This window comes from Vipera berus (genome assembly GCF_964194415.1).
Source record: "Vipera berus genome assembly, chromosome: Z".
Taxonomy (NCBI): Eukaryota; Metazoa; Chordata; class Lepidosauria; order Squamata; family Viperidae; genus Vipera; species Vipera berus.
Window position 1 is genome coordinate 185,881 of NC_138205.1, and position 24,470 is coordinate 210,350.

Below are 24,470 nucleotides of genomic sequence, written 5' to 3' on the forward strand. Positions count from 1 at the left end.
GCTTGCAGGGGAAGGAGGACCTTAAGCTGTGCTGTGCTGGGGGGGAGGGTGTCAGTCCAGCCAGCTTGGGCGTTGTCACCCGTCTCTATTCTCTGTTCAGCAGAAAGTGGGTCCCCCTCACTCCTCTGGGGAAGCGGGGGTGCTTCTGGCCCGCTTCGGCATCCCCACGGTTGGAGAACTGGCTGTCCTGATGTCCACCCCCACCCCCTGCCTGCTCTCGTGACCCCCCCTCCGCCCCATATCCCTTGGGTTCAGGGCCAGTGGGAGGGAAGCAAGGGTCTCCCCACCTTGGGTGACAGATCCTGGGGAAAATTGCATAAGAGGCAGCCCCTCTTCTCCCTCCTGAGAACTGCTGGGAAATCTCTCCATTGGGAAAATAAATGCAGGGGAGGGGCTCCGAAGGGTAGGTGGGAGACTGCTTCTTGCTGCAAGGGTCAAGTTGCCCCCCCCCCCGCAAAAACCTCTCCAAGCCACCGAAGCTGGCGTACGCAGCAGCAGCACAACATGGTTTGTTGGCAATCAGGAATCCACAACCCATTTTGTGGTGCTAACGCGAGCGGCCAGGACGTCTTCGACCCGCAGCCAGGCAGAGGCTCCCACGCCTCCACAGGAACACGGCGGGGGCGGGAAGGACTCCCTTCGGGGCCACCCCCACCCGCTCTGCCAGCCCAGCTCTAGCAGCACCTCAATACTGGCACTGCTGCTGCTCGCGGCCAGTGTTCCTTGTGCTGCTGCAGTGAGGGGGGCCCTGCGCCTGAGGTCAGGGAGGCACCCCCACCCTCGTGGGCCGCAACAAACGCAGAAAGGAGAGCCAAGCCAGAGACGCAGCAACCTTTATTGGGCTCCAGGACAAGAAGAGGCACAGACGCCTCTGGCGACACGGGGGAGGGGCGCCACCGCCCACCCCAGGCCCTGCCCGGGAGGGGGGGAGCAGAAGCCCGGGGGGGGGCCTCCGGAGGACGGAGACTCAGCGGGAGAGCAGCGGCAGGTCGGTGCTGCCGGGCGTCAGGAGGAATCCGGGCTCCAGGTTCAGGCTGTCTGCAAGAGAGAGAGAGAGAGAGAGAGAGAGAAGGGGGGGACAGCGCGGGGCCAGCGGGACCCCCACTTGCCAACACCCCCCCCCCCGCCGCCCGCCCGCCCTTACCCTGGTCGAAGCTGAGCTTCTTGGCCGGCGGGGGCGCCTCGCCCACCAGCTCCCGGGGCGCCTCCGCGTCGTTCAGGGCGCTCAGGGTCACGTCCGCCCTGGGCTTCTTGGGCGCGGGCGGCTCGGGGGGCGCGGGGCCCCCCGGGGGCGGCTTCCGGCCGGCGGGCTTCTTCGGGGAGTCGGCGGGGGGCGGCGGCGGCAGCCCGGAGTCCTCGTAGGCCTTGCGCTTGGCGGCCGCCTTGAGCTGCGCCCTGCGGGGAGAAGGCGGTCAGCGGGCGGGGGGAGGGGCGGGAGGGGGGGAGGGGCGGCGGCTTACACGGTCCGGTCCTTGATGAGGGCGCTGATGCGGTGCAGGTCGTCGCCGAAGCGCTGCACGGAGGCCCGCAGGAGGGCGATCTCGGCGTCCGTCCACTTGGCCCTGCGGGACGCGGACAGTCAGCGCCCCGGCCGCCCTCTGCGCCCCCCCGCCCCCCCCGGGACCCCCGCTCACCCGGCCGGGGAGGAGTCGGCCACCGGGTGCAGCTGCATCGTCAGTTCGCCCAGCTTGGTGAAGGCGGCGCCGGCCGCGGAGAAGATCTCGCCCACCTGCGGTGGGGAAAGGCGGTCAGGCGGGGGCGCGGGCGCTCTGCGTGCCTTCAGAGGCGCCCTCGCCCCGGCCGGCCGGTACCTTGGTGGAGGCGGAGGTCATGGCGGCGGCTCCCTCTGGTGCGCCCGCGCGCATGCGCCGTTCCTCTGGGCCGCTCCTTCCGGAAGCTCTATGGTGCGAGGCGTCGCGCGGGGGGGGGCTCTGCGCGACGACGGGGACCGGCGGCCGGTCGGCCCTGCGAGCGGCAACCGGGCCCACCGATCCGCTGAATTCCGCCGGGGGCGGCCCCGGCCCGCGCCTCTTCCCCCCTCCCCCCTGCAGCAGAGAGCAATTCTGCCAGGAAGACCCCCCCCGGCGCCCCCTCCCTCCCTCGGCTCCAGCAGCCCCCCTCCCCACGCCGAAAGACCCGGTCCCCCCCTTCGGAAAGAAGAGCAAAGAAGCCAGATCCAACATTGTTTATTGCACGAACGACTCTTTCGGTCCCCGGCAACGGGAGGGGGGGATGCTATGGGGCAGGGCCCCTCTGACCCTTCCCCGGGGCGGAGGCACGAAGTGGGGCGCCCGGGTCAGGGAGGGGGCGGCGCCTTCCAGCTCCTGGGGAGGGACCTGGCCAAAGCGGCGTTACGATCAAGACAAAACAGGCGGCCACTCGCACAAACACGGCTGAATCGAGGCCCAAGCTTGGAGGCAGGAAAGTGCGGGGGGGGGGGGGCTGAGGCGGAGCACACCTCTGCTATTTACACAACATGGAAGTTCTCTTTTGGTCAGCCACAGGACAAAAGAGGAAGGGCGGTGCCCACTGACCTCTTCCTCGGGTTTAAATAAAGGGAATCAAGGGCAGAGCGGAGGGGGAGGGGGCCGGAGGTCCCCATGCTGTTGACCAAGTGAGAAAAGGGGCTCCACACACAGTGCCAGGAGACCCCCCCTTCTCTTCCTCGGTGCCCGACAGGAACACTTTCCTGCAGGGGGGACTCCAGCACAGCAGGGGGGCATTAGCGGACCAGGTACTCCTTCCGTTTGTTGAGGCGCACTTGGCAAAAGCAGAAGCCCCCCAGGACGAAGTAAAGGCCGGCGGCAATGAAGCAGTTGTAGCTGACTTGGTCATAGAGCGCGTAGATCTTGGATACCCCGGACCTGCGGCAAAGAGGGGGAGACGAAGGATGGCTCATTGCGGAAAGGGGCTTTCTGCCGCCCCCCCCCCCGCACGCACAAACACAGGCCTTCCCCGGGATCCCCAGCTCCTCTCCCCCGGCTTCTACCACCCCCCCCCCGCCGTTGACCCGGGAAGGCCCAGGTTCCCAGGAGAAGAGCGAGCTGCCGCCTTGCTTCGCTGGGGGGGGGGGCAAACTCACGTGAAATCTGCCTCGCTGGCTGGAATGTCTTCAATCAGGACGGCGGAGTGGACGTTGAAAAAGAGGCCCAGGAGCACCTGCAAGGGGGAGCAGGGGAGGGTCGGCGGGGAATGGCAGGAGCCCCCAGCAGGAGGGTCGCAAGTCCACCCGAAGGTCATCCTGCCGGGCCCGCATCGCAGCAGCTGCAAGGGGCGCGGGGCTCTGCGCCCACCGACCCCGACCCCCTCGGGCGCCGAGCCTGCGCCCCGGCGGGCACCGCGAGGGCGGCTTCCGGGGCAGCGGGCAGGAGCTCCGCGCTCCCGGAGGGGCCCGGCACCGGGCGGGCAGGGTGGCCGGCGCGCGTCTTACCAGCATGATGACCCCCCAGACGCTCAGGACGATCCCGCAGGCGGCCATCTTCGGCCCGCAGCACAGCAGCGAAGCCATGGCCCGGCGGAACCACGAAGCCCGCGACCGACCGAGCGCCCCCCGCAGACTCCGCCGCCGCCGGCCGCCCTCGGCAGGTCACCAGGGGAGCGCCACCACTCGCGCCAGGGAGCAGGGGACGCCGCAACCTCGCCGGCCTCCCCTGCGCCGGGAAGCGATGGATGAGCTCGAGGAGGCGGGGCACCAGCGCAGCGGAGACGCGCATTGGCCGCTGCGCCGCGGAGCGCCCCACTCAGACGGGCGGGGGTAGAGCGCGCGCGCGCGGGCTGGCCAGAAGAGGGCGCGCTCGGGGAGCGCGGCTCAGGCCGGGAGAAGGAGGAGGTAGCTCCCCCTGCTGGTGTCGCGTGGAACGGTCCTCTCCGCAAAAGCCACCGGTTCGAGATCGGCGGAAAGCCCCGACGCGTCCCCCCCCGCGAGGAGGCAGCCCCCTCCCTCGAAGCGCCGCCCCGGAGCCGCCCTTCCCGCCCCGCTCACGGCAACCCGAGGCGGTTCACGTGCAACACGAGAGAACTTTATTGAAAAGTGGAAGCGAACAGGGAGAGCCAAAGGCTGCTCGGGGCAGCCGCTCCCCTCCCCCCCCTCAGGAGCATGGCTGGCCGGGGTCTCTCTCCTCGTCCGGCGGGCAGTCCACGAAGTCTGCCAGCATGGCCTCCGTCTCGTCCAGCGCGGGTCTGCCGCCCTGAGGGGGGGAAAGAGCCACCGTCAGCGGGCCCTGCTGGGTCAAAGCACCTTCCAGGCGTGCAGCATAAGCGGCCGGCCCCGCATAAGGGCCCCCGGAGCAAATCCGTGGGGAGAGGGGGGTGGGACTGTCCCCAAGAGGGCAGCTATTCTGATCCTGGTCTCCAGTAATGCCGTTGCGATCTCCAAAAACTGATTTTACACAGCAATTACAAATTTGTGCAAATTACCCCCAACATAAGAACAGCTGCTCCGTGCAGAGCCAGAGCCCCCCCTCCCCCACTGGATCAGGGAACCCCCCCCAAGGGAAGCGGGTGGGGCTGAGCAGCTGGCATTACTCTGAAAAGGGGGGGGCAGACTGCCCAGGAAGAGGAAAGCTCCCCTCCTGCCCCATGTGGAACGTACCCCGAACTGCCCTGTGAACCCGTCCGGCCGGAGCCCATTGTAACAAAAGTGCTGCTTGGACTGCAGACCCCCAACGCCCCCCCCCCCAGCACAGAGGGCTCAGCAAGCCAAGCCCAGAAGCTCGACAGAAAGAGAGGGCAGTTCACTCAGCCAGCGTTGCCGAGACCTTCACCCAGGTGTCCTCATGAACTTACCCAGCAGTCCCAGCTCGTGCATTGCTTTTAAGTTCCCACCGAGACCAGTAATGCCACCCTAGCCCTAGGCCTTAGTGCAGCCAGGCAGATCACCCAAGGGGGGGGGTTTCCGAGCAACAGGGGAGGGCACCCCTCTGCAATCGAACACAACTCCAAACCCAGGAGCAGAGCATGTTCCAAGCCTCGCCCTGGGCCCTCCGTTCCAGGAGGGCCACTGGCCCCCGTGCCCCTCCTTCAGGGGCTCCCCTCCCTGGGTCCGGGTCTCACCTCTTCCTCCTTCACTTCCAGCACCTCTTCATCCGGCTGCAGCAGCTTCTCCGGCTCCCCCTGCCCAGCCCCGGAGTCCGGACCGGCCTCCGCCCCGTCCCCACTGGAGCCTGCGTGGACGGCCTCCTCCGGCTGTAGAGATGCTGCCGAGGCTGCCCCCAAGGCGCCCTCCTTTGGCTCAGAGTGGCCCTCCTGGTCCATGAGGGCCCCCGGCGGGGTGGGCCCCTCCTGCAGGGCAGGCAGAGGGAGGGGCTGGGCCCCCGGGAGCAGAGGCAAGGCCGTGTCCTCCTCCTCCTCCTCCTCCTCCTCCGCCTTCAGCAGCAGCAGGGCCCCCGCCGTCTGCTCTCCCTCCTTCTCCTCCTCCTCCTCAGGGGGGTGGAAGGCTTCCTCTTCGACCTCCATCAGCAGCCCAGCTCCCCCGTCCTCCTCATCCTCCGCCAGCTTGAGCGGCCCGTCTTTCACCGCAGGCAGAAGCGCCGGAGGTTCCTCTTCGTTCCTTCGAGGCAGAGGAGGCAGGCCCTCCTCTTCCTCCTCCTCCTCCGTCAGGCCGTCCTCCTCCTCTTCCTCCTCCGTCAGGCCCTCCTCGTCCTCATCAAAGTCGTCCTCCTCCTCATCCATCTCAAACTCCCCCTCCTCTTCATCAAACTCTTCCTCCTGGCCAGCCGAGGGACAGAAGCTCCTGACACTCCCCCCAGCAGCTGCTCTGGGCAACCACGAAGGGCCTGCCGAGGAACAGAGGCCAGCCACGCTCCCCGTAGGCTCCGCCGTCACCCTACTTCCCCGAGGGGTGCTCGAAACCTTCCCCCCCCTGCTGCAGCAGGGGTTTTGAGGCCAGGATCACCACTGCCGCCCCCACCCAGTCCTCACCTCCTCCTCTTCCTCGTCCAGGTATTCCTCGTCCTCGGGGAAGTCCTCTTCCTCCTCCTCCTCCTCCTCGCTGCTGTTGATGTTGATGACTGTGGGGTCCTCCTCCAGCAGAGCAGGCAGGGGCGCTTCGGCAGCTGCTGCGACCGGGGAAGATGGCCGCACCGGCGCTGCCGAGGCAGGCGGTGGGATCGCCAGGGCAAGGGGCGCTGGGCTCTCCAAGGGGGCCTCCTCGCAGGCCACCAAAGGGGAGGTGGGGAGCGGAAGGGCAGCGGGAGGGATGGGCAGGGGCGGGGGGGCTGGAGCAGCTGCAGGGACTGGAGCAGAGTTAAGGGTGCTGGTCGCCTTCCCCAGCTGCCCCTTGGGCACGATGACCACGCTGTCATCCGAGTCGCTCTCCAGAGAGATCTCAACGTCGTCCTCTTCCTCCTTGTCGTAATGGACGAACACGGAGCGCCGCCACTTGGCCCCGGTGGCCAGAGCAGCCGCCTCTGCGGTACCCGGGGAGGGAGGGGGAACGGGCTCCTCAGGGATGAGGCGAGGGGGCAGCTGAGGGGCCGCGAGCCCAGGCAGGGGCAGGCCCAGCGAGTTGGCAGGGAGAGGCCCAGGGGCTGGAGGGAGGGGCCGGGGGGCCGGGAAGGGCACCGGGACAGCCGGGCGGAAGGGAGACAGTGTGGCAGCCGCAGCTGCCGCAGCAGGGGAGACCTCCGAGGAGCCGGGCAGGTGGGCGGAAGGGGCAACCAGCGGGAGCTGCAGGGATGGCACCCGAGGGTGAAGGAGGGCGTTGCAGATGATGGCAGCCTCCGTGCAGAAGGAGGAGACCTGCAGGAGGAAGACGCAGCATGCTCGGCAGGGGGAAAGGAACACCCCACTCGGAAGCCCCAGGAAAGAGCCACCAATTCCGGGCCTCCCCAAACCCCCAGGGACGCAAAGACGGGCTGAAGCCGGAGGAAGAGGAGGGTCCTGGGGCCCCAGTCCCTCCTTCAGCCAGGGACCCTCCGTTTCCCTCTGGGAGAGGAAGGCGACTCACCTGAAGGTTGGGGTCCGTGCGCCCCTGGCTCAGCAGCCGGAGGGCGCAATGCAGAGGCGGGGGGCAGGCAGGGGCGGGAGCCAGGCTCAAGGCCAGCAGGAGGCGGTAGAGTTCACGGCGGCAGTTGGCCCTGGCGTAGGGGGATCCTGGGGGCAGCTCCGCCTGGCCCAGCCGGATCAGCAGCGGGATCACCAGTTCCTGCAATCTCTGGGGAGGAAGGATCAGGGCGACGGCCCCTCAGCAGCAGCAGTGCCGGAGGGGGGGGGGAGAGGGGAGAGACACTATTCCCAAAGTCCAGCAATGCTGAGTTGCTCCACGTGCTTGGAAGACCCGAGTGGCAGGGGTCTCTGAGCACGTGCAGAGGGCCTCCCGCTCCTTCCCAGGTCTGCCTTCTCCACACAGCCTGTGCTGCCCTCCCAAACGCCCCATCTTGGCACAACTGAGGCTGTGACCCCCGCAGCCACAGGAATTGGCTGGCTCACCGTGTGGAGCTGCTCCTTCATGAGGCTGCCAGAGAGGAGGAGAGCCCTGCTCAGGCCTGGAAAAGAGAGAAGCCTTGCTGGGGCCGCCCAGATGTGGGCTGACTGCCCACCCCTTTTAGGAAGGCAAAAAAGTGACTGGGAAGAGGGGGGTGAGCCCTGTCTGCCCCCCCCCCCACACACAACACTGTCAAGCTCTGGGCCTACTAAGGAAGGACTCCGCGTTCCCAGCGCCAGCAAGAGCCGCCTGGCGGACAAGTCACCTTGCAAGGCTGCCAGGCACACGTCGCTGTTGGCCTGAGGGTCATGCTTGCGGAAGGGGCACGCGAGGCCGCCCACCGTGGACAGCCGGGGCTTCTTCGCAGCGCTGGGCTTCCCCTCTGAGTCTGCACTCGGCTGGATCTGGGGGGCAAAACGGGTGAAGGAGCGCAGCCCTTGCCTCCTGGCTCACCCCCAATGGAGAAGGCGAGGGGGGGTCTCTCACCTTTAGGGTGTCACTTGGGGGGGTGATGTCATTGATCAAGTGTCCCAGCAAGGCCTCACTTTGGCTGCTGTGCCCCAGCAGGACCCCGGAGGCTGCTCCGGCCACTTGCACCCACAGATCCAGGACTTGGTACAGCCGAGCCCGAACCGCACTGAGGAGACAGAGGGCACGGGGGGAATTCCTCATCATGCTCCCTCCCCAGGGTGGACGTGTCCCTGGCAGCAGTTGTAGCCGAAGGATCAGACCGAGGGAGGGGGGGGGGACAGGTTCTCTGCTGCCCTACCCAGGCACAGAACAAAAGGCCAAGCAAGGGTGGCCAACCGGCCTTCTCAAGCCACGCCCTGCGGCCACAGCAGACCAGCTGGGATAGCGGGAGCTCAGGGCCCAAGTAAAAGGGCCATTGGTAACCGCTGTGAGGTAGGCCATGGGGGGGGAATGTACCGACTGCCAGCCCCAGAGGACTTCCACCACCGACCTGTAAGGCCGCTGTAGCCCAGGGGAGGGCAGATCCTGGCCAGCCTGCCACACGTTCAGCACCTGGGGGAAGAGGCGGCAGAGGGCTCCCCCAAACCGCACCAAGCGAGGACCGCACCTGCAGAGGAGGGAGGAGAGACCACCTGCTTTGAGGATCTGGCACAAGCCTACAGGCCCCCGGCCCCCTTCTACACCCACCCCTCCCACTTACGCCAAGATGAGGGCAGCCAAGAGGTCCAGGGCCTCCAGGTGGATCGAGGGGAGCAGCAGCATCCGGAGGGGCCCATCGCCAAACCAGCTCTGAAAGCAGGGGGAGGGTCAGCCAACACCCTCTCCTGGGGGGAGCTGCCCCTCCCTCAGTGCTTCCAGGGGGTCTGATTTGCACAGAACAGACACGCCTAGCTCTGCAAAGCCTTGCAAAAACTGTTTAAGTCCCCCTCCCCAAATTGTGAAGGAGTCCCTCTCTGGGTAATCCCAGCGCTGCCCACTCCCTCCCCAGACCACCGAGCGGCCCTCACAAGAGGGTGGGCCTGCCTGCATTAAGGCCCCACCCATCCCTCCTTTCCCGAGTTGCTCTGGCCCTGAACCCTTCCTTTGCCTTTTTTGCTTTTTCTGAAAGTCAGTGAAGCTACGGCACGAGCAAACGGCACCCAGGCGCACTCACCACGTTCTTCACAGAGACGTCGAGGGCTCGGCAAACGAGGTCGAGGACAGCTTGGCCAGGAACCGTGACGGGAGCCCCAAAATCATTCCTGAAACAGCCAGGGAGGCAGGTGGGTTGAGACGGGGCCCACAGCGTGGCAGGGGCAGCCAGAGAGGAAGGGGCACCGAATCAAGGGCGGACCTTAGCATCCGGCAGAGGCATTTGGCCAAGCCCGCAAACCGTCGTTTTGCCAGGAGGAGGAGGAGGGAGGTAGCTTCTTCGTCCTGTGGCAGCAGCAGCTCCTCTCCGGGGCCGTCGTAGTGCAGCGGTTCTGAAGAGAAGAGCAGAGCGTAAAGTTTCAGCGCTTTATGCTTTTTCTGGTTCTGGGCCATCGGCTGCCCTGGCTGGCCCCGGATGGGAATACACCTGGCTTCAAAGGAAGCACTTTGGCCTCCATCGGGCGCCCGGAGATACGGGGGCTCCCCTCCGGCGGACCTCCTGCTCAAGCGGAGGCTGACCAGCTGCTGCTGGGGAGGAAATGGCCAGAGGGCCGTCTCTGCCTCGGAGGGCAGAAGTCACCGGTGCCCACTCACCTGCCTCGGCCCCCTCGTACAGCGTGCCCAGGAGGCGGTGTAGCGTGGCCACCAGACAATGCACTTGCTGCTCCCAGGACTCGCGGTACTTGAGGCCTTGTGCGAAACCTGCGCCCAGAGAAGGCAGGAGCGCATAGCACTCGCAGGCCAGCTGGGGGAAAAGGAGGGCAGCAGGGGGTGACGTAAGCAGCTGAGGGGAAGCGCCACCCCGACTTTTCAAGACAAGGACAGCTGGACGAGGAATGGAGAAGCCAGAGAGACACTGGGCCGCCTCCTTCACTGGAGGAGAGGCCAGACAGGGGGCCACAAGGCCTCCTCCCACAGCACTTCCCAGAATCAGGTGGGAACATCAGCACATGCCCCCACTGAGCAACAGCACAGCTGGCCAGCAAACTGAAAACAATTGCAAAAAAAAAAGCAAGGGTGATTCCAGAAAACTACATTTGGTTCAAAGGAAACCATCATCTTCCGGTACTTTGCATGGATCACACAAGAAACAAGAAATGAGAAACGGAGAGAAGCATTGAACGCTGAGCTCAGGTCAGAGAGAGAACCCTACAAGCCCTCACAATGATTGCGTCCAAGGGCTTGATGCTATCGTGCAGCACGTTTTGCCAGGAAGCATTTCTGGCGAGGTGACTTGCTAGCTTGGGTCCTCCCCTGAACGCCCACACCAGCCATACTGCTTGCCCCACACACCAGTCACAGGACCTGGAGGATCCAGGAATGGGAATTCGAGCAAACAGAAATGCTTCGTTTTCACTTCTGACGCAAGCAGCGCAAGCAGCGGCACAAATACAATCACCGCATCTGCCACAATGAACCCGCAGCAAATACCAAACAGGCCCCACAGAGTTTTTTTTTTACCTGCTGCAGGTGAGGCGTTTCCGCATCCATGCAGGACAGGAAATAGGTGGCCAGTTTGCCCTGGGGTGAAAAAGGTGGCAGGCAGTCAGCAGGGAGGCTGGAGCAGCGGCTACCCAGGTTCTACTACGCATCTACTACTTACTCGCAGGGAGCCACAGGCTCGGGGGTAAAACGTCATGCACGCCCGGCATCCTTCCAGGACGGGGAGCTGGCACTGAGCAAAGGGGAGGAAAGGAAGGGGTCAGCCGAGACGGGCCTTCTAGGAGGGGCGCCCGATTGGGGGAGGGGGTCTCACCTCCGGTTTGAGGGCCAGCAAAGAGGTAAGGAGTCCAGGAATGTGGTTGGTGCCGATGTCTCGGGCCAGTTCAGGCAGCTGGGCAGAGTACTGCAAGAGGTCACGGAGAACCAGGACGGCCAGCTCCATGGTGGCAGGGGGATCCTGGGACTGGGCGGGGAGAAAGGCAGCGGGTGGGGCAGGGCTGAAACACGAGGGGGGCAATGGCTACCCAGGACAAAGCCCCCCCCCCGGGGACTCACCTGCAGCAAGTGCTGGAGGCTCCGCAGCCAGGCCAGGCAGTTCTGCGCGAAGGTCTCCGAGCCGCTCTCCGTCACCAGCAGCGACAGCAGGCAGAGACCCTCGAACCTGCCCGGAGAGCAGCGTCAGCCCGCCCGGCCTCGGAAGGACCGGCAGCCCCACCGCCTCCTGGGGGGGAAGGGGGGGCAGACTCACCGCGTCTTCACGGAGCCCATCCGGGCGCTGCTGAGGACCAGCAGGCTGCTCAGCGACGGCGACGCCTGGGGCGGGAGAGAGGTCAGGCCGCGTCCGCCGGGAAGGGAAGGCGGCGCTCTGCACGCGCCCAGGGGCTGCCCGCCCGCCCCGCCCGCCCGCTCACCTGCGCCTGGCCCCCGCAGTCCCGCGCGCAGCGCACCAGCCCGGCCAACCCCGGCGGCGGCGGCGGCGGCGAGAGCCCATCGGCGCCCGCGGGGGGTCCCCGGCCAGGCAGCAGCAGCCCCGCCAGCGCCGCCAGCGCCAGCCCCGAGGACGGCGCGAAGGGCGGCGAGGGCGAGGCGGCGCCGGGGGACGAGGAAGAGCCGCCGCCGCCGCCGCCGCCGCCGCCGGGAGACGAGGACGAGGAGGAGCCGCGCCGCCCGCCCGCCGCCGCCGCCGCCGCCGCCATCGCGTGCTCCGCCAGCCTCCGGGGCCGACCGCGCCTGCGCACGGGGCCGCCCTCCAGCGCGGGGCATGCCGGGAAGAGGGTCCCGAATGCCGCCCCGCCCGGAGCGAGGGGAGGCCGCGCCGCCCCCCGCCAGGCCCGGAGCCCCTCCCCCCCGAGCGGGGACCCCCGCCGAGCCCCGCCCCCGCCGAGCCTCTGGCGGCCCGGGTGGCGGCAGGTGGGGAGGCCGGCCGGGGGGGGGAGGGGAGCGAGGGCGGCGCCGAGGCCGCGATTGGCCGCCTCGCAGACCACGTGACGGTGCCCGGACCGGGCATGGCTTCCCTGCGGTCCGCGCCGCCCTCCCGCCGCGCCGCGCCTCCAGAGCCGCCCCGACAGTAGCAGCCGCGGCAGCGCAGCCGAGCGGGCGAGCAGGCAGCCGAACCCCGCCGGCATGGGGGAGAAAGCGGGCACCAGGTGGGCCTCGGGGGTCTGCGGGGTGGGGGCGGCCCTTCTCCCCGCGCGCACCCGGGAACGGCGCACGGCCGCCCCGCTCCCACCGGCGCCCGGTCCGGATGCCCGCCGCGCCCGGGGACGGGCGGCTCGGGAGGGGGGGCGGGTGGCAAACGGGGAGGGGGCGCGTGTCCGAGGGGTCCGAGGAGCAGCCCCCGCCCCTCGCGGCCCCCCGGCAGCGCCCCCCCCGCCCCGTTGCCCTTGGCGGCGGGCGTCGCACCTGCTGCCGGCCGTTCCCGGCAGCGCACCCGGCCCCCTCCCGGAGGGCCTCCCGGTCCCCCGAGTGCTGGGGGGCTCTGGCTGTTGGGGCGGGTTGAGGGACGCGAGTTCCGCCTGGCCACATCCTCTTTTTCCTTCCTTTTTCTGTCGCAGAGTTTTCAAAAAGTCCAGCCCCAACTGCAAAGTAAGTCTTTGGCTGCGGTTCTTGTTTTTCTTTCCTGCGTTTTGGAGGAAGAAGCGGGACTCTACCGAGCCGAAGGGCCAACCTCTTTCCGACGCCCTCCCCTGTGGGCCTTCTGGTGGCCGTGGGGCGCAGGCAGACCCGGGGGGGGGGGGCTTTGGCAGTCCCCATGTCTTTGGCCCTCGCCCGACTCCTCAGCTGGCCCCTGAGCCGGAGCTGCCTGTCGGAGGGCCACTGGCGAGGCTGCCCCACCCGTCTCCCCCGTGGCGGGCTTCCTGCCCTCCTTCCTCCCCCGCCTGGGCCGCTTCCTTCCTCTCGCAGCGCAACCTGCCTGGCTGAGAGCTGCCCGCTGCCGGGGCCTCTCCCCCCTGCCTGAGACTTACACGGGACAGGAAGAAAGCTGTGCAATTAGCTTCAGCCCCATCTTCGGGGGGGGGGGGTGCAGGCCCATCTCTGCCAGGGGAGCAGGCAGGGGCCTTTAGCCGCAGGGCTGTGCTGCTGGGTGACCGGCAGGCCCCATCCACCTGAGGAGTGGCAGGCCTCTTGTCCACGGAGGGCCAGGCCATGACGGCAGGGTAGGGATGGGAGGCAGGTGGGGTGTCCTCCGCAGGGAGCAGGTCGGTTACTGGGAAACAGGCTGCCTGGCCGGGGGGGGTGGCAGCTGCGGTGCTGGAGGCTTGTTGATGCCCAGCATCTCCCTGGCGATGCTCCTGGGCCAGGCTGGTGGCTGCTGCCCCCAGGGAGGCGAGGAACGAGGCTGTGGGGAGGAGGGAGGCGCTGCCCAGCAACAGGTGCAGGCAAGCCTCCGCGTGATGGGGAGGGGGCTGCCCTGGCAGCTAGAGGGAGGAATAGGATGGGAGCCTCTGGAGCTGGACCAGATCCGATGCCAGTTGTCAGCCAGCTGCAAGCTGTATCAGAAGCAACTGGGCAGCTGCATGTTGCAAAGGTAGCCCCAAATCGGAGGGGAGGGGTCCGCCTTTCAAGGTCGTCAGGAGAGGTTCACGATTCCCTCCCCTTTGTCTCTACCAGCTCACTGTTTACCTGGGAAAGCGTGACTTTGTGGATCACCTGGACAGGGTTGACCCCGTTGGTAAGCAAGCCAGCCACGTACGATTGGCCCGTCCCCCGGGGGTTTCCTTTGCAAAAACAGGAGTGCAGCTGGGGACAGGGTGGGCTCCAGCTGTGTTTTGTTCACCTGAGGAAGGGTGCCACGTTCAGGTGTTGTTGTTAGTGCATCAGCCGAGTTGCCTGCAAGGTCCCAAGGAGGAGGGAGATGCAGAACTTATTCTAAGGGTTCAGCCTAGAAACCTTCATACTAAAACTGTCAGGTGGGGGGGGGCTGAACTCAATGAATTGCCACGGGATTCTGTGGCTGCCAAAGGCCAGGCCAGCTGCTGCCATCAGGCAGGGCCTGGTGGGTCACTTGGGTGAGGGGCTCTGCCCCATGATCAGAGCCAGTGGCGAGAGACGATGGAGCTAGGAGTTTGCCCTGGGTTGGGGCTCCTTCTCTCTTGACACCCCCTCCCGTTTCCTCCTTCCTCCGTGTCAGACGGCGTTGTTCTTGTTGACCCGGAATATCTCAAGGATCGGAAAGGTGAGCCTGGCGTCAAATCGGAAGAGGGGATCTTGGCAGAATCTTCCTGGGGGGTAGGGGAGCGCTGTGCTTGGCATGGAAGATGCGAGGAAAGCGAGATTTAGGGAGTCTGCCAGAGAAATCGGTTGGTTGATTTCCACCGATCTCTGCTGCTTTCCTTCTGTCCGAGACGGAGCCTCAAAAGGCCTCAATGCAGAGACAGCTGTGGCAGCCGGCTTTGGCCTTTGTGGGAAGCAGCCGGCCAGCCTTAGATGACCAACGGTGCCTCATCTGCAATGACCACAGAGCAGAATTAGGTTAAATTGAAAAAAGGGGGAGGGGGGACCTTGAGCCAGAAGCGACGCTGATTACAAACAAGGAACGGCCACACGCTCTGCTTCAGACTGGCTATTGGGTAGGTGGGGGACCCGGGAAACGGCTCTCAACCATCCTGGCCTACGGAAGCGGGAGTGGCCTTTTCCGGCTTCCCTCGTCTTTCCCTCCGAGTCTTGGGGGGCTGGAAGAAGGTCCCTCTAACGTAGCCTCCCTCCCTCCCGGCCAGTTTTTGTGACGCTGACGTGTGCCTTCCGCTATGGCCGTGAGGATCTGGATGTTCTGGGCCTCTCCTTCCGCAAGGATCTCTTCCTGGCCTCCTGGCAGGCCTTCCCCCCTGCCGAGGGCTCCCCTGAGCAACTCACCCGCTTGCAGGAGCGGCTGCTGCGCAAACTGGGTGCCAACGCCCACCCCTTCAGCTTCATGGTAAGCCGGCCGGTCCCCAACAGCCCCTATTGCCCCCAGAGTGGGCCTGCTCTTCGTCCCAGGCAGAGCAGGAGCTCCTCCCTGTGAAGACCCCCCCCCTCAACACACCTTTCTGTCTCCTCCGCAGATCCCCCAGAACCTGCCGTGTTCGGTGACGTTGCAGCCGGGCCCAGAGGACACAGGGAAGGTGGGTCTCGGGGAGGGGGAGGGGCGATTCTGGCGGGAGGAAGGGGTGTGTGAAGCCATAGGATTGGCAGCCCCGGCCCTGAGAACGGCCCTTTCCCTTGCAGGCTTGTGGCGTGGACTTTGAGATTCGGGCATTTTGTGCCAAAAACCTGGAGGAGAAGATTCACAAAAGGTGGGTGAGAGCAGACCCAGCAGTGGCCGCCCCCTCCCTGAAGCCCTGCCCGGCAGAGGCCTCTCAGCTGTGCGTCTCCTGGCATCTCCCCACCCCGCCTGGAAAGCTGCCCCCAGCTCTGCTTCCCCCCCCCCCCGCTGGCTTGGTCTCTGCCCCTCCTGATTGTCTCCTGCTGTCCCCCCTCCCAGGAACTCCGTCCGCCTGATTATCCGGAAAGTCCAGTATGCCCCCGAGAAGCCTGGCCCGCAGCCCATGGCCGAGACCACCCGCCACTTCCTGATGTCCGACCGGTCTTTACACCTGGAAGCTTCCCTCGACAAGGAGGTAAGGGAGGCGCTGAGCGGCGCTCGGCCTGCTGCACGGGAGACCCTTGCCAAAGCCACGGGGGGGGACGGACCACCCTGCCCAGTGGGGAGAGTGCTTTGCGCCTGGCTGGAAAGTTAATTTACCCTTCGGAGACCTCAACAGGAAGCAACATGACTTCTGCCACAGTTTGGACAGGAAACTGGAAAACCACGCTTGGTGGATTTGTCAACCACGAGCTGCCATGGTCCACAAGATTATTTTCAAAAAAAGTTCTTCCCGTTTGGCTGGTCTGGTGAAAATAAGGACTAGGGGGGACATGATAGCAGTACCCCAGCATTTGAGGGGCTGGCCCAAAGAAGAGGAGGGGGTCAAATTATTTTGCAAAGCACCTGAAGGCAGGACAAGAAGCAACGGGTGGAAACTAATCAAGGAGGGAAGCAAACTTGGATCTAAGAAGAAACTTCCTGACAGTGAGGAGACTTAACCAGTGGGATGGCTTCCCTCCAGAAATTGTGGGTGCTTCATCGCTGGAGGTTTTTAAGAAGAGGCCGGACGGTCACTTGTCTGAAACTGTGTAAGATCACCCTGCCTGAGCAAGGTCCCGGACTAGAAGACCTCCAAGGTCCCTTGCATCTTCGTTTTGATTCTGATTCCGTTTTCAGGAAGCATAAACGCTCTGGGAGCTGGATTTATTCTGTTTGCTTCTTCCCATTTGTCCAGGAGTGTTTCCGTGGGTGTTTAGACTTCTCTAGGCCTGGTCAGAAGTGAGCTGTTCCTCCCTCAGCAGAGCAGCCCTTCCCGACTGAGAGCTGGTTGTCCGGACTGGGGGGGGGCTGGGGGCACCTGGCAAGCAGGAATGGGGGGTGGTTTGACATGCCTGTCTGGTTTCCTTCCTAGCTTTATTATCACGGTGAGCCAATCAGCGTCAATGTTCACGTGACCAACAACTCCAGCAAAAGCGTCAAGAAAGTGAAAGTGGCCGGTAGGGAGGGGCCCAATGTCTGGAAGCCTGGCCTTGGGCGGGGGGCCCCCACCCTGAGTACCTGATGGGTGGGGTGGGGGAGAGGTGTTCCTCAGCCCCTCCCCGGGTTAAGAAAGGGAGGGGCTCCCCGACTGACCCGCCTTCCCTTCCGGCAGTGCGGCAGTACGCGGACATCTGCCTCTTCAGCACCGCCCAGTACAAGTGTCCCGTGGCCCAGATTGAGCAGGAGTGAGTATTCCCCCTATGCCCCCCCCCGCAGCAAGCAAATATTCCCTTCCGGAGCCCTGTGTGGGGCTGTCTTGTTATTAAAAGCCTCTCTTTGAAGCCTCGAGGTTCCCAGCTCTACTCAGAAAATTGGGGGGGGAGGGTTGGGGAGCAGCGTGTCTGACCAGTCTCGCTCCTCCCCCTGCCAGAGACCAGGTGGCCCCCAGCTCCACTTTCTGCAAGGTTTACACGCTCACACCGCAGCTGAGCAACAACCGGGAAAAGCGTGGGCTGGCCCTGGACGGGAAGCTGAAGCACGAGGACACCAACCTGGCCTCCTCCACCATGTGAGCCAGCCTGTCCCAGGGCTCCTTGGCGGGGTGTGTGTGTGTCTGTGTGTGTGTGTCTGGCCACGCAGAATGGCCCCAGACAGGCCCGGCCCTGCAGGCTCTGGGCTTGCGGGGACGCTGCTCAAGAGCCGGGGAGCTGTCCTTCCACGTGGGGGATGGTTTGTGTGTCTCCCCCCCCCAGCTCTCCTCTCTCTTGCTCTGCAGCGTGACGGAGGGCATCAACAAGGAGGTCCTGGGCATCCTGGTCTCCTACAGGGTCAAAGTGAAGCTGGTGGTCTCGCGGGGAGGGTAAGTCTTGGGCGGGGGCCCTCCGGTCTTTGTCCCCCGCCTGGTGCTGAGTGACCAAAGGCTGCTTCTCTCCCTGCCAGGGATGTGGCGGTGGAGCTGCCCTTTGTCCTGATGCACCCGAAGCCGCCCGAGCAGCTCTCCCCGACGCAGCCCCCAGCAGGTGAGGCCCTGCCCCTCCCCCCTTTCCTCCCCCATTCCAGCTCCCTGCAACCGCTTCACACTCCCCTCTTGTTCCTCCCCAGACGTGCCAGAATCGGACCTGCCGATTGATGCCAACCTGATTGAGTTTGAACCCAAGTAAGAGGCATGGGGAGGGGGCTCTCCTGGTAGATGGGGGAGGGAGATAATGGGGCAGCTGCGGATCAGAGCATCGTTTGGGCCTCTCCCTGCCTGAGCAGAGGCCGCCTTCGTTTGCGTCTTCCAGAGACCGGAAGGCAGCCGTGCCACGAATTTGATCCTCCACAACTCCACCACGTTCTCTCTGATGGGCCCTTTGACAGAAACCCCCCCCCGGGCAGGAGTTGTCCTGTTCCTGCTTCAGCACTCCCCGCCCCGCTCTTCCGTAAAAAACATTTCTAGCCCAGAAAAAAATAGCCTCGGCCTCCCCTTGTCCAAGGTGCCCGTGGCATGCCTCCGATCTTCCCACGGACAGGAAACGCTGGAGCAGCTTCCTCGGCCCCCAGGAGGCTGAATCTGCAGGGGGGCTTCGGACAGGGGCATCCCAGTCCTGAAAGGGATCGGCGGTTTTGCCCCTCCCAGTTGCCCTGGATCCGGAAGCTGCCGAGTATAAACAGCCCAGCAGACGCTCCAATGCAGACCAATCACGTACTTCACTTGGTTCTGCTCGCAGGATGTGTGGACCTCTGAAACTTCCCATGGGGGGGGTGCTAAAACCTCTGGCAGAAGTGCATCCCATCTGCCCCACCTCCCGAGGCCCTGGAGGCCCTGGAGCTCTGAGCACCAATCCGCAGCTGGGCCTCTGCACAAGCACGTGCTTGGGGGGGGGGGGAAACAGAGCCTACCCTCACCACTGAATCTGCTCCCCTTTGTCCCCCCCCCCAGTTACGGGCAGGATGACGACATCGTCTTCGAGGACTTTGCCCGGCTGCGCCTGAAGGGCACGAAAGACGAGGAGGAGGCAGATTACTTCTGCTAGGGGCCCTTGGGACAGCAGCCCCCCCCCCCGGCAAGCATCCTCTCCGACTACCACCTTCCCCACCTTGTCCTGTTGCTGTAGTGCGGGGTGGGGTTTTCGTGTGACTAAAATTGGGGAGGGGGTCCTCCCGGCTTTTCTCCTGTTCCCCTGCTACTTTCCAAGAGGATTTTGATGTATATAACGAGCTCCCCCCACCCGCCACCCCCTCCGTCTCGCGCACTGGAGTCATTTATTGGGCATTAATGTCAGGTGGTCCCGTCCTCAAGTACCACTTTGCTGTTGTCTCCCCCTCCCCAACTCCTCTATTTTGTATCTACTATTTTAAATGCTTCAGAAGATACCGCCAGTAGAATTGGGCCCACTTGGAAAGGGACAAAGGCTTTGGATGTGTTCTGCTCAGGGCAGGCTGGCTGTTCCAGCCTCTTTGGGGGGGCGCATTTGGCCAAGTCCCCCGCCCCAGACGTGAACCTGCCCTCAGAGAGGCACAAGGACTCTCCGCTCGTTGCCCTGCCTGAGCAAAGAGCAAGTGAATAAAACAAGTGAACTGAAAGAGCTTTTTATTCATTTCCCAGGCATTAAAGGGGGGAGGGAGAGCAAACACCATGTGGGGGGGGGGCGAGGAGGGTGGTTCCGGTTGGCTCAACTCCCCATTTCTGCAGAGCAGATGGGCATTCGGGCAGCAGACTCCAAAGGGCAGATCACAAAAAAACCCCATCTTGGCTGTAGCGGTTGCACATAGCCCCCTTGGGGGGGGGTCTCACCAGGCTGGGTCTCCAAGGCCTCCCAGCACTTGGATCCCAAACCAGCAGGAGCAGCTCTTGGGGTCTTGCTGCAGGCCTTTCTGGGTGCCTCTTCGGTCACTCAGGCGGCTCCCAACAGCTGCCCCTCTTCAAGATGAGCCCTTCAGCAAACGGCAGAAATGGAAGTGGCGTGTGGGTCCCCGAGACACCCCCTCCAACACACACACACAAGCCAGCAGCCGCCTACCTGCCTTCCCAGGGAACAGGATCGGGTCGGGCTGCCCGCTGGCTCCCAGCTCCAGCCACCTAGCGGAGAAACAGCCACAGTGTCCTCTTCCACGCACACACTCCCCTCCCCCAGGCAGGTGAGCTCCAGAGCCACCCCCCACCCAAAGGGAGGAAGAGCAGGCACCCCCCCCTGCCCAGCTGGGCTCTGCCTGCCTACCCACTCGGCTTCCTCGGAGGAGGTGCTGAAGCTGCGGGCCACCCCTCCATCCAGATCCACAGCAGGCCTGAGGGCAAAAGGGGGACGGGGGAAGGACAGGTGGTTCAAAAGCTGCCCACTGCTACCCCCCCCCCCAGCCTGTGCAAAGGCTTCCTGCGGGGTTTCCCAACAGCCTCCTTACCTTGAGGGCAGAGGAGGAGACTTAGGTGGGGAAAGGCCTGTGCAAGCATCTCCCCCCCCCAAGCAGGGCTTGGAGGGGCAGCTGTGGGGAGGGAGGGGCGCTTTGCACACCTGGTGGCCCGGGAGTGGGGGGGGCTGCCACGAAAGGAAACTCACCGCCCAGCCTGGTCCCTGGCCTTGGCCAGCCTCTCCTGCAGCCGGGTCACGTTCCTCCGGTACCTGTAGGGGGGAGGTGGATTGGGGGGCTCCACCTCTGCGAGGGGGGGGCGCTCTGCCCACACTTCCCTACTCACTTCTCCTCCTGCTCATTGGCCCAGTTGACCCGCGTGGCCTCCAGCGCCTTCTCCCTCAGCCAGCGGGCCTCCAGGGTCAGCCTTCCTGCCTGGGCCTCCTGCAGAAGCGTCCGTGCCTGGGCCAGCTCCGTGCGCAGCGCTTCGTTCTCCTGGGCGAACCTCCAGGCGCGGCTCTCTGCCTCCTGGTGCTGGCGGGTGAGTGCCGCTAGGTCCCGGGCCAGGCAACCCATCCTGGCAGGACAGGCGAGCTCAGTGCCCCCGCTCCGCTTTTTGGGAGCCACGCCAAGGGTCTTCCTCGACCACACCGAGGGCGGCCCCCCTTTTGCCGATCGCCCCACGGGGACACATCCTGCACCCCGAGGGGCCCTTTCCAGTTCCAGGGGCACGGGGGGGGGCGAGTTCTGCAATTGGGCGTCCTGCAAAGGGGGAGGGGGTCCTGCGGGAGGATCGGGAGCCCCTAAGCCGCGGCCTGATGTTTGCAACAGCCATGGGGGCTCTTGGGGTGGGGGCAAAGGGCCAATCTTCATTGCGCGCGCCCCCCAGCGGAGACCCAGGCGAGGCTCGTTTTGCACCACTGGCAATTCGTCCCGCGCGAGCCCGCCCCCCCCCCACGGCGTGGCTGACGGTACAGTCCCGCCCCCCGCAGCAGGGTCGGGGTCCGCGTCCCCCCCCCCGGAGAAGGACTACCTGGCGCGCTGCTCGCGGCTCTCGGCCTCGGCGCTCCGCAGAAGATCCGCCAGGAGGGCGACCTCCTGCCGTAACTGCGGCGGAGAAAACGGGAGCGCGTCGGTGGGACGGGGGCGCCCCTCGGTCCCCGCGGAGACCTCCCCTCCCCGCCCGGCCCTCACCTCGCCTTCCTCGCGCCGCAGCTTCACCTGGAGGACGGCCGGTTCCACGGGGGGCCTGCGAGACAGCGCCGAGGGGGTGTATCAGCCGCGGCCTCGGCCAGCCCACCTCCCCGCGCCCGGCCCGGCCCGCGGCCCCGCTCACCCCGAGGCGCCTCCGCCCGACCTTTGCGCTTCCAGCCGTTCCCGGAGCTGCTCGTCTGCGGAGCGAAGCGGAAACTCAAGTCCCGCTCCGGTGGCGGCGCGTTCCGCGGACCCCGCAGCCCCGCCCCGCCCCTCTCCGCAGCCCCGCCCCTCTCCGCAGCCCCGCCCCCGCTCACGTCGCTCCAGCAGCCGCCGCAGCCCGCGCCAGCGCCCCTCCCGCGCCTGCAGCTCCGCCCGCACGTGCTCCCGCCAGCCCCCGCGCCGCATGCCCGCCCGCCCGCCGCACGGCCCGCCGGGACTTGCAGTCCGTGCTTTTCTAACCCGCGAAAGGCGCAGGCGCAGAGAGGATGGCGGCGGCGGCGGGCGCGTACAGCCTGGGTTTGGCCAACGAGCGGCTGCGGCTGTTGGAGGAGCTGGAGCGCGAGATCGGCGCGGCGCTGCAGAGCGCAGGTGGGGCCCGGCTGGGGAGGGGGCGCAGGGGGGAGGGCGTCCCCTCCCTCCCTCCCTCCCTCCCTCCCGCTGACCTCCCCCCCCCCGGCAGGGACGGTGATCCTGGAGCTGTCCAAGGAGAAGCCGAGCGAGCGGCTGCTGGACCGGCAGGCGGCGCAGTTCGGGGCCTCGGTGCAGAAGGTGGAGGCGGAGCTCTCGGGCCAGATCCGCTACCTGACGCAGGTGAGCAGGCGCGGGCGGGGCGGCGGGGCCCTCCGCGGCCCGGCTGACCCCCCTCCCTCCCCCCCCGCAGGTGGCCACCCGGCAGCCGCACGAGGGCTCGAGCTACGCGGCGCGCAAGGACTGCCAGATGGCCCTGAAGCGCGTCGACTTCGCCCGTCTGAAGCTGGCCGAGCTGGGCCGCGCCTGCGAGCTGATGCTGGAACAGTAGCGCCGGGCCCGGGCCGCCCCAGGGACCCTCGCCGACGCCCCGCTTCCGAGACCCCGCGCGGACCCCGGCCTGGAGCGGCTGCTTCCCGCGGGCAGCGCCCCTAGAAGAGCCGGCGGGTGGCTGGAGCTCCCCGGAAGTTCCGGGCGGTGGGCGCAGAAGTCGGCCCTCCTTTCGCAGGCCCCGGTTGGTTTCTGGACGCGTGTGGGAAGCCTTCCGACGCCCCATCAACCTGGCCTTGTTTCTCGGACTCCTCGTGGTAGAGAAGCGACTGTGTGGTTTGAAGCCCCCCAAATAAAGTTTTTCCTCCTTCCTTCCTAGTTGGAAGATGCTGCCCAGCACAAGGGGTGGGTGGGTGCAACCCTTGAAAACAGGCAGCCTCCTTCCACCCTTCCTTTTCTCCAGTCCTCCCCCCCTCCCATCTTGGGCAGGATCCTCCGGGAGGGGGGGCTCTCCAGGCCCTCCATCTCCAGCATTGCTCCCGAACAGGATGTGCCCAGGATCCCCTGGGAAATTCCAGACAAAGGCTGGGCAGCCCTGAGGGGCAGGGAAGGAAACGAGGCGGGCAGGGGAAGCGTCCCAGGCTCTGTGCCACTGCAGCGCAGCTGAGCAGAGACGGCCAGCCAGAGACCCAGAGCTTCTCTTTGCAGGGCCCTGCTTACACAAAGATGTGATGGCTCACACACAGACACACGCCTGCCTCTTTTGTGCAGAAACAAGAAGGGGCCAAGTGGGGCCCTTGTCCTGGATGCCTGTGGCTTTCAGGCCCAAAAGTCCAGTCTGTTGGGGGAGGGGGAGCCAGGGCCTCTCCAGGCCCACCACCACCTCCAGCACGGCTCCGCACCCAGCTGTAGAGCAATGGGTATCGTGGCAGATAACAATTTTTGGCATGTGTCCAGACATTGGTACACCAGGGCAGGGGAGGGACCTTGTGGCCCCCAAATGCTGCTCCCGGTGGGTGCAGAATGGCTCCTACTTTCAACCCTCAAGGCCATACATTTAACATGCAGGTCTCTGTAGAGATGGAGGTCAAGGATATGAAGGGACCATGCACAGCCAATTGCCTGCCTCAGTATCCTGTTATCCACATGTCTATGAGCTCATTCCAATTAGCCTTGCCAAGGACTGCAAGGAACCAGCTAGATAAGGAAGACTCTGCCCTGGCTTGGGATGTTCGGATGTTCTCTAAGATTGACTAGGGAGTACACCAATAAACAATGCTTTTGCTGTGTGTAGTTTCCTGCTTGTTAAAACTGTATAAATACAATAAACTCTGTGTAGGAAGACAGACATATTTGGGACACCCTGCGTTGACTGGTCTCTGAACCCCGGAGGTCTTAATTTTATATTGTAAACTTGCCCAAAGTTCTGAGCAGTAAAGGTGTTTTTGCTCGATGTTAGGCATTTCCAGCTGGAAGAAATATCAACAACCTAAGATATGCAGATGATACCACTCTAATGGCAGAAAGTGAAGAGGAACTGAAGAGTCTCTTGTTGCGAGTGAAGAAGGAGAGTGCAAAAGTTGGGTTGAAACTCAACATTAAGAAAACCAAGATCATGGCATCCGGCCCTCTCAATTCCTGGCAAATAGATGGGGAAGAAATGGAGGTAGTGACAGATTTTATTTTCCTGGGCTCCAAGATCACTGCAGATGGGGACTGTAGTCAAGAAATTAAAAGACGCTTGCTCCTCGGGAGGAAAGCCATGGTAAATCTAGACAGCACACTAAAAAGCAGAGACATCACCCTGTCAACAAAAGTGCGTATAGTCAAGGCTATGGTCTTCCCAGTTGCAATGTATGGCAGTGAAAGTTGGACCATAAGAAAGGCTGAGCGCAAAAGAATTGAGGCCTTTGAACTCTGGTGCTGGAGAAGACTCCTGCGAGTCCCTTTGACTGCAAGGCAATCAAACCGGTCAGTCCTAGAGGAGATCAACCCTGACTGCTCTTTAGAAGGCCAGATCCTGAAGCTAAAACTCAAATACTTTGGCCACCTAATGAGGAGGAAGGACTCACTGGAGAAGAGCCTAATGCTGGGAAAGATTGAGGGCAATAGAAGAAGGGGACGACAGAGAATGAGGTGGCTGGATGGAGTCACTGAAGCAGTAGGCGTGAGCTTAAATGGACTCCAGAAGATGATAGAGGACAGGAAGGCCTGGAGGAACGTTGTCCATAGGGTCGCAATGGGTCGGACACGACTTCACAACTAACAACAACAACAACAAAAGGCATTTCCAATCACGGATTTGCTATTTGTGCCCCGCCCTTCCTCCCCAGACCACCCCCACCATTTAGCCATTCTCTAAAGCTGCTACGTCAGTTATCCTCTGCAAATATTTGTTGTAGGTTTCCCGTCACTTCTCAAACCAGTTCAGCACAGGCTGCTTTGCACTCAGCAGCCTGCGGAGGGCGCTTTCCGTGC

The 24,470-nt window shown here is 64.6% G+C and overlaps 6 protein-coding genes across 10 annotated transcripts; 2 read left to right on the forward strand and 4 right to left on the reverse strand.

The window, feature by feature from the left end:
* Window positions 1-659: 659 nt before the first annotated feature.
* On the reverse strand, window positions 660-2,055 carry LOC308677765 (BPTF-associated chromatin complex component 1-like). Of its 2 annotated transcripts, XM_081344461.1 has the most exons (5): window positions 1,812-2,033; window positions 1,635-1,729; window positions 1,461-1,562; window positions 1,145-1,395; window positions 817-1,038 (listed from the first exon to the last, which is right to left on the reverse strand). In XM_081344461.1, exons 1-5 carry the CDS (start codon window positions 1,863-1,865, stop codon window positions 968-970), a joined length of 573 nt encoding a protein of 190 aa, XP_081200587.1. In that variant the 5' UTR covers window positions 1,866-2,033; the 3' UTR covers window positions 817-967. The 2 variants fall into 2 exon arrangements, with proteins under 2 accessions (XP_081200586.1, XP_081200587.1); XM_081344460.1 differs by lacking the exon at window positions 1,461-1,562 and having other exon boundaries at window positions 660-1,395; window positions 1,812-2,055.
* A 115-nt stretch (window positions 2,056-2,170) lies between these two features.
* LOC308677140 (ribonuclease kappa-like) lies at window positions 2,171-3,686 on the reverse strand. Its single transcript, XM_081343304.1, has 3 exons — window positions 3,431-3,686; window positions 3,083-3,159; window positions 2,171-2,864 (listed from the first exon to the last, which is right to left on the reverse strand). The coding sequence occupies exons 1-3, from the start codon at window positions 3,506-3,508 to the stop codon at window positions 2,723-2,725; spliced, it is 297 nt and encodes a 98-aa protein (XP_081199430.1). The 5' UTR covers window positions 3,509-3,686; the 3' UTR covers window positions 2,171-2,722.
* Window positions 3,687-4,005: 319 nt separating this feature from the next.
* LOC308679114 (proline-, glutamic acid- and leucine-rich protein 1-like) lies at window positions 4,006-11,850 on the reverse strand. Its single transcript, XM_081346373.1, has 18 exons — window positions 11,380-11,850; window positions 11,217-11,281; window positions 11,024-11,129; window positions 10,782-10,931; window positions 10,629-10,700; window positions 10,487-10,546; window positions 9,620-9,770; window positions 9,228-9,357; window positions 9,048-9,135; window positions 8,595-8,683; window positions 8,385-8,501; window positions 7,910-8,060; window positions 7,689-7,827; window positions 7,429-7,484; window positions 6,947-7,153; window positions 5,920-6,738; window positions 5,053-5,706; window positions 4,006-4,187 (listed from the first exon to the last, which is right to left on the reverse strand). Exons 1-18 carry the CDS (start codon window positions 11,662-11,664, stop codon window positions 4,089-4,091), a joined length of 3,438 nt encoding a protein of 1,145 aa, XP_081202499.1. The 5' UTR covers window positions 11,665-11,850; the 3' UTR covers window positions 4,006-4,088.
* Window positions 11,851-11,871: 21 nt separating this feature from the next.
* On the forward strand, window positions 11,872-19,076 carry LOC308679115 (beta-arrestin-2). 2 transcript variants are annotated; one of them, XM_081346375.1, is made up of 15 exons: window positions 11,872-12,114; window positions 12,523-12,553; window positions 13,580-13,640; window positions 14,100-14,144; window positions 14,686-14,882; window positions 15,010-15,069; window positions 15,173-15,240; window positions 15,429-15,564; window positions 16,444-16,528; window positions 16,684-16,756; window positions 16,942-17,079; window positions 17,287-17,370; window positions 17,451-17,530; window positions 17,613-17,667; window positions 18,433-19,076. In XM_081346375.1, exons 1-15 carry the CDS (start codon window positions 12,092-12,094, stop codon window positions 18,524-18,526), a joined length of 1,230 nt encoding a protein of 409 aa, XP_081202501.1. In that variant the 5' UTR covers window positions 11,872-12,091; the 3' UTR covers window positions 18,527-19,076. The 2 variants fall into 2 exon arrangements, with proteins under 2 accessions (XP_081202501.1, XP_081202500.1); XM_081346374.1 differs by lacking the exons at window positions 11,872-12,114; window positions 12,523-12,553 and adding an exon at window positions 13,410-13,496.
* On the reverse strand, window positions 19,075-21,440 carry LOC308677841 (uncharacterized protein; the record flags this gene model as incomplete). The annotated part of the gene is made up of 8 exons (XM_081344538.1): window positions 19,075-19,427; window positions 19,514-19,572; window positions 19,712-19,778; window positions 20,048-20,110; window positions 20,185-20,415; window positions 20,872-20,945; window positions 21,033-21,087; window positions 21,175-21,440. 8 exons carry the CDS (start codon window positions 21,438-21,440, stop codon window positions 19,388-19,390), a joined length of 855 nt encoding a protein of 284 aa, XP_081200664.1. The 3' UTR covers window positions 19,075-19,387.
* LOC308678275 (mediator of RNA polymerase II transcription subunit 11-like) lies at window positions 21,377-23,344 on the forward strand. 3 transcript variants are annotated; one of them, XR_014028633.1, is made up of 3 exons: window positions 21,377-21,845; window positions 21,916-22,236; window positions 23,061-23,344. XR_014028633.1 is itself a non-coding variant. In XM_081345378.1 (3 exons), the coding sequence occupies exons 1-3, from the start codon at window positions 21,521-21,523 to the stop codon at window positions 22,051-22,053; spliced, it is 372 nt and encodes a 123-aa protein (XP_081201504.1). In that variant the 5' UTR covers window positions 21,452-21,520; the 3' UTR covers window positions 22,054-22,363. The 3 variants fall into 3 exon arrangements, 2 of the variants coding, with proteins under 2 accessions (XP_081201503.1, XP_081201504.1); XM_081345378.1 differs by lacking the exon at window positions 23,061-23,344 and having other exon boundaries at window positions 21,452-21,623; window positions 21,715-21,845; window positions 21,916-22,363; XM_081345377.1 differs by lacking the exon at window positions 23,061-23,344 and having other exon boundaries at window positions 21,391-21,623; window positions 21,715-22,363.
* The last annotated feature ends 1,126 nt before the right edge of the window (window positions 23,345-24,470 follow it).

Excerpts from the sequence above, each read along its gene's own strand:
- LOC308677765 (XM_081344460.1), bottom strand. The coding sequence starts at position 1,865 with ATGCGCGCGGGCGCACCAGAGGGAGCCGCCGCCATGACCTCCGCCTCC. Across the intron at positions 1,730-1,811 it reads TGACCTCCGCCTCCACCAAG|GTGGGCGAGATCTTCTCCGC; the intron begins GTACCGGCCGGC and ends TCCCCACCGCAG. Across the intron at positions 1,396-1,634 it reads GCCGACTCCTCCCCGGCCGG|GGCGCAGCTCAAGGCGGCCG; the intron begins GTGAGCGGGGGT and ends TTCTCCCCGCAG.
- LOC308679114 (XM_081346373.1), bottom strand. The coding sequence starts at position 11,664 with ATGGCGGCGGCGGCGGCGGCGGCGGGCGGGCGGCGCGGCTCCTCCTCG. Across the intron at positions 9,358-9,619 it reads GTACGAGGGGGCCGAGGCAG|AACCGCTGCACTACGACGGC; the intron begins GTGAGTGGGCAC and ends TCTTCTCTTCAG. Across the intron at positions 7,828-7,909 it reads CCCCAAGTGACACCCTAAAG|ATCCAGCCGAGTGCAGACTC; the intron begins GTGAGAGACCCC and ends TTTGCCCCCCAG.
- LOC308678275 (XM_081345377.1), top strand. The coding sequence starts at position 21,521 with ATGGCGGCGGCGGCGGGCGCGTACAGCCTGGGTTTGGCCAACGAGCGG. Across the intron at positions 21,624-21,714 it reads CGCGGCGCTGCAGAGCGCAG|GGACGGTGATCCTGGAGCTG; the intron begins GTGGGGCCCGGC and ends CCCCCCCGGCAG.
- LOC308679115 (XM_081346374.1), top strand. The coding sequence starts at position 13,434 with ATGCCAGTTGTCAGCCAGCTGCAAGCTGTATCAGAAGCAACTGGGCAG. Across the intron at positions 15,070-15,172 it reads GCCCAGAGGACACAGGGAAG|GCTTGTGGCGTGGACTTTGA; the intron begins GTGGGTCTCGGG and ends TTTCCCTTGCAG. Across the intron at positions 15,565-16,443 it reads AAGCTTCCCTCGACAAGGAG|CTTTATTATCACGGTGAGCC; the intron begins GTAAGGGAGGCG and ends TTTCCTTCCTAG.
- LOC308677140 (XM_081343304.1), bottom strand. The coding sequence starts at position 3,508 with ATGGCTTCGCTGCTGTGCTGCGGGCCGAAGATGGCCGCCTGCGGGATC. Across the intron at positions 3,160-3,430 it reads TCTGGGGGGTCATCATGCTG|GTGCTCCTGGGCCTCTTTTT; the intron begins GTAAGACGCGCG and ends TCCCCCTTGCAG. Across the intron at positions 2,865-3,082 it reads GCCAGCGAGGCAGATTTCAC|GTCCGGGGTATCCAAGATCT; the intron begins GTGAGTTTGCCC and ends TCTTTGCCGCAG.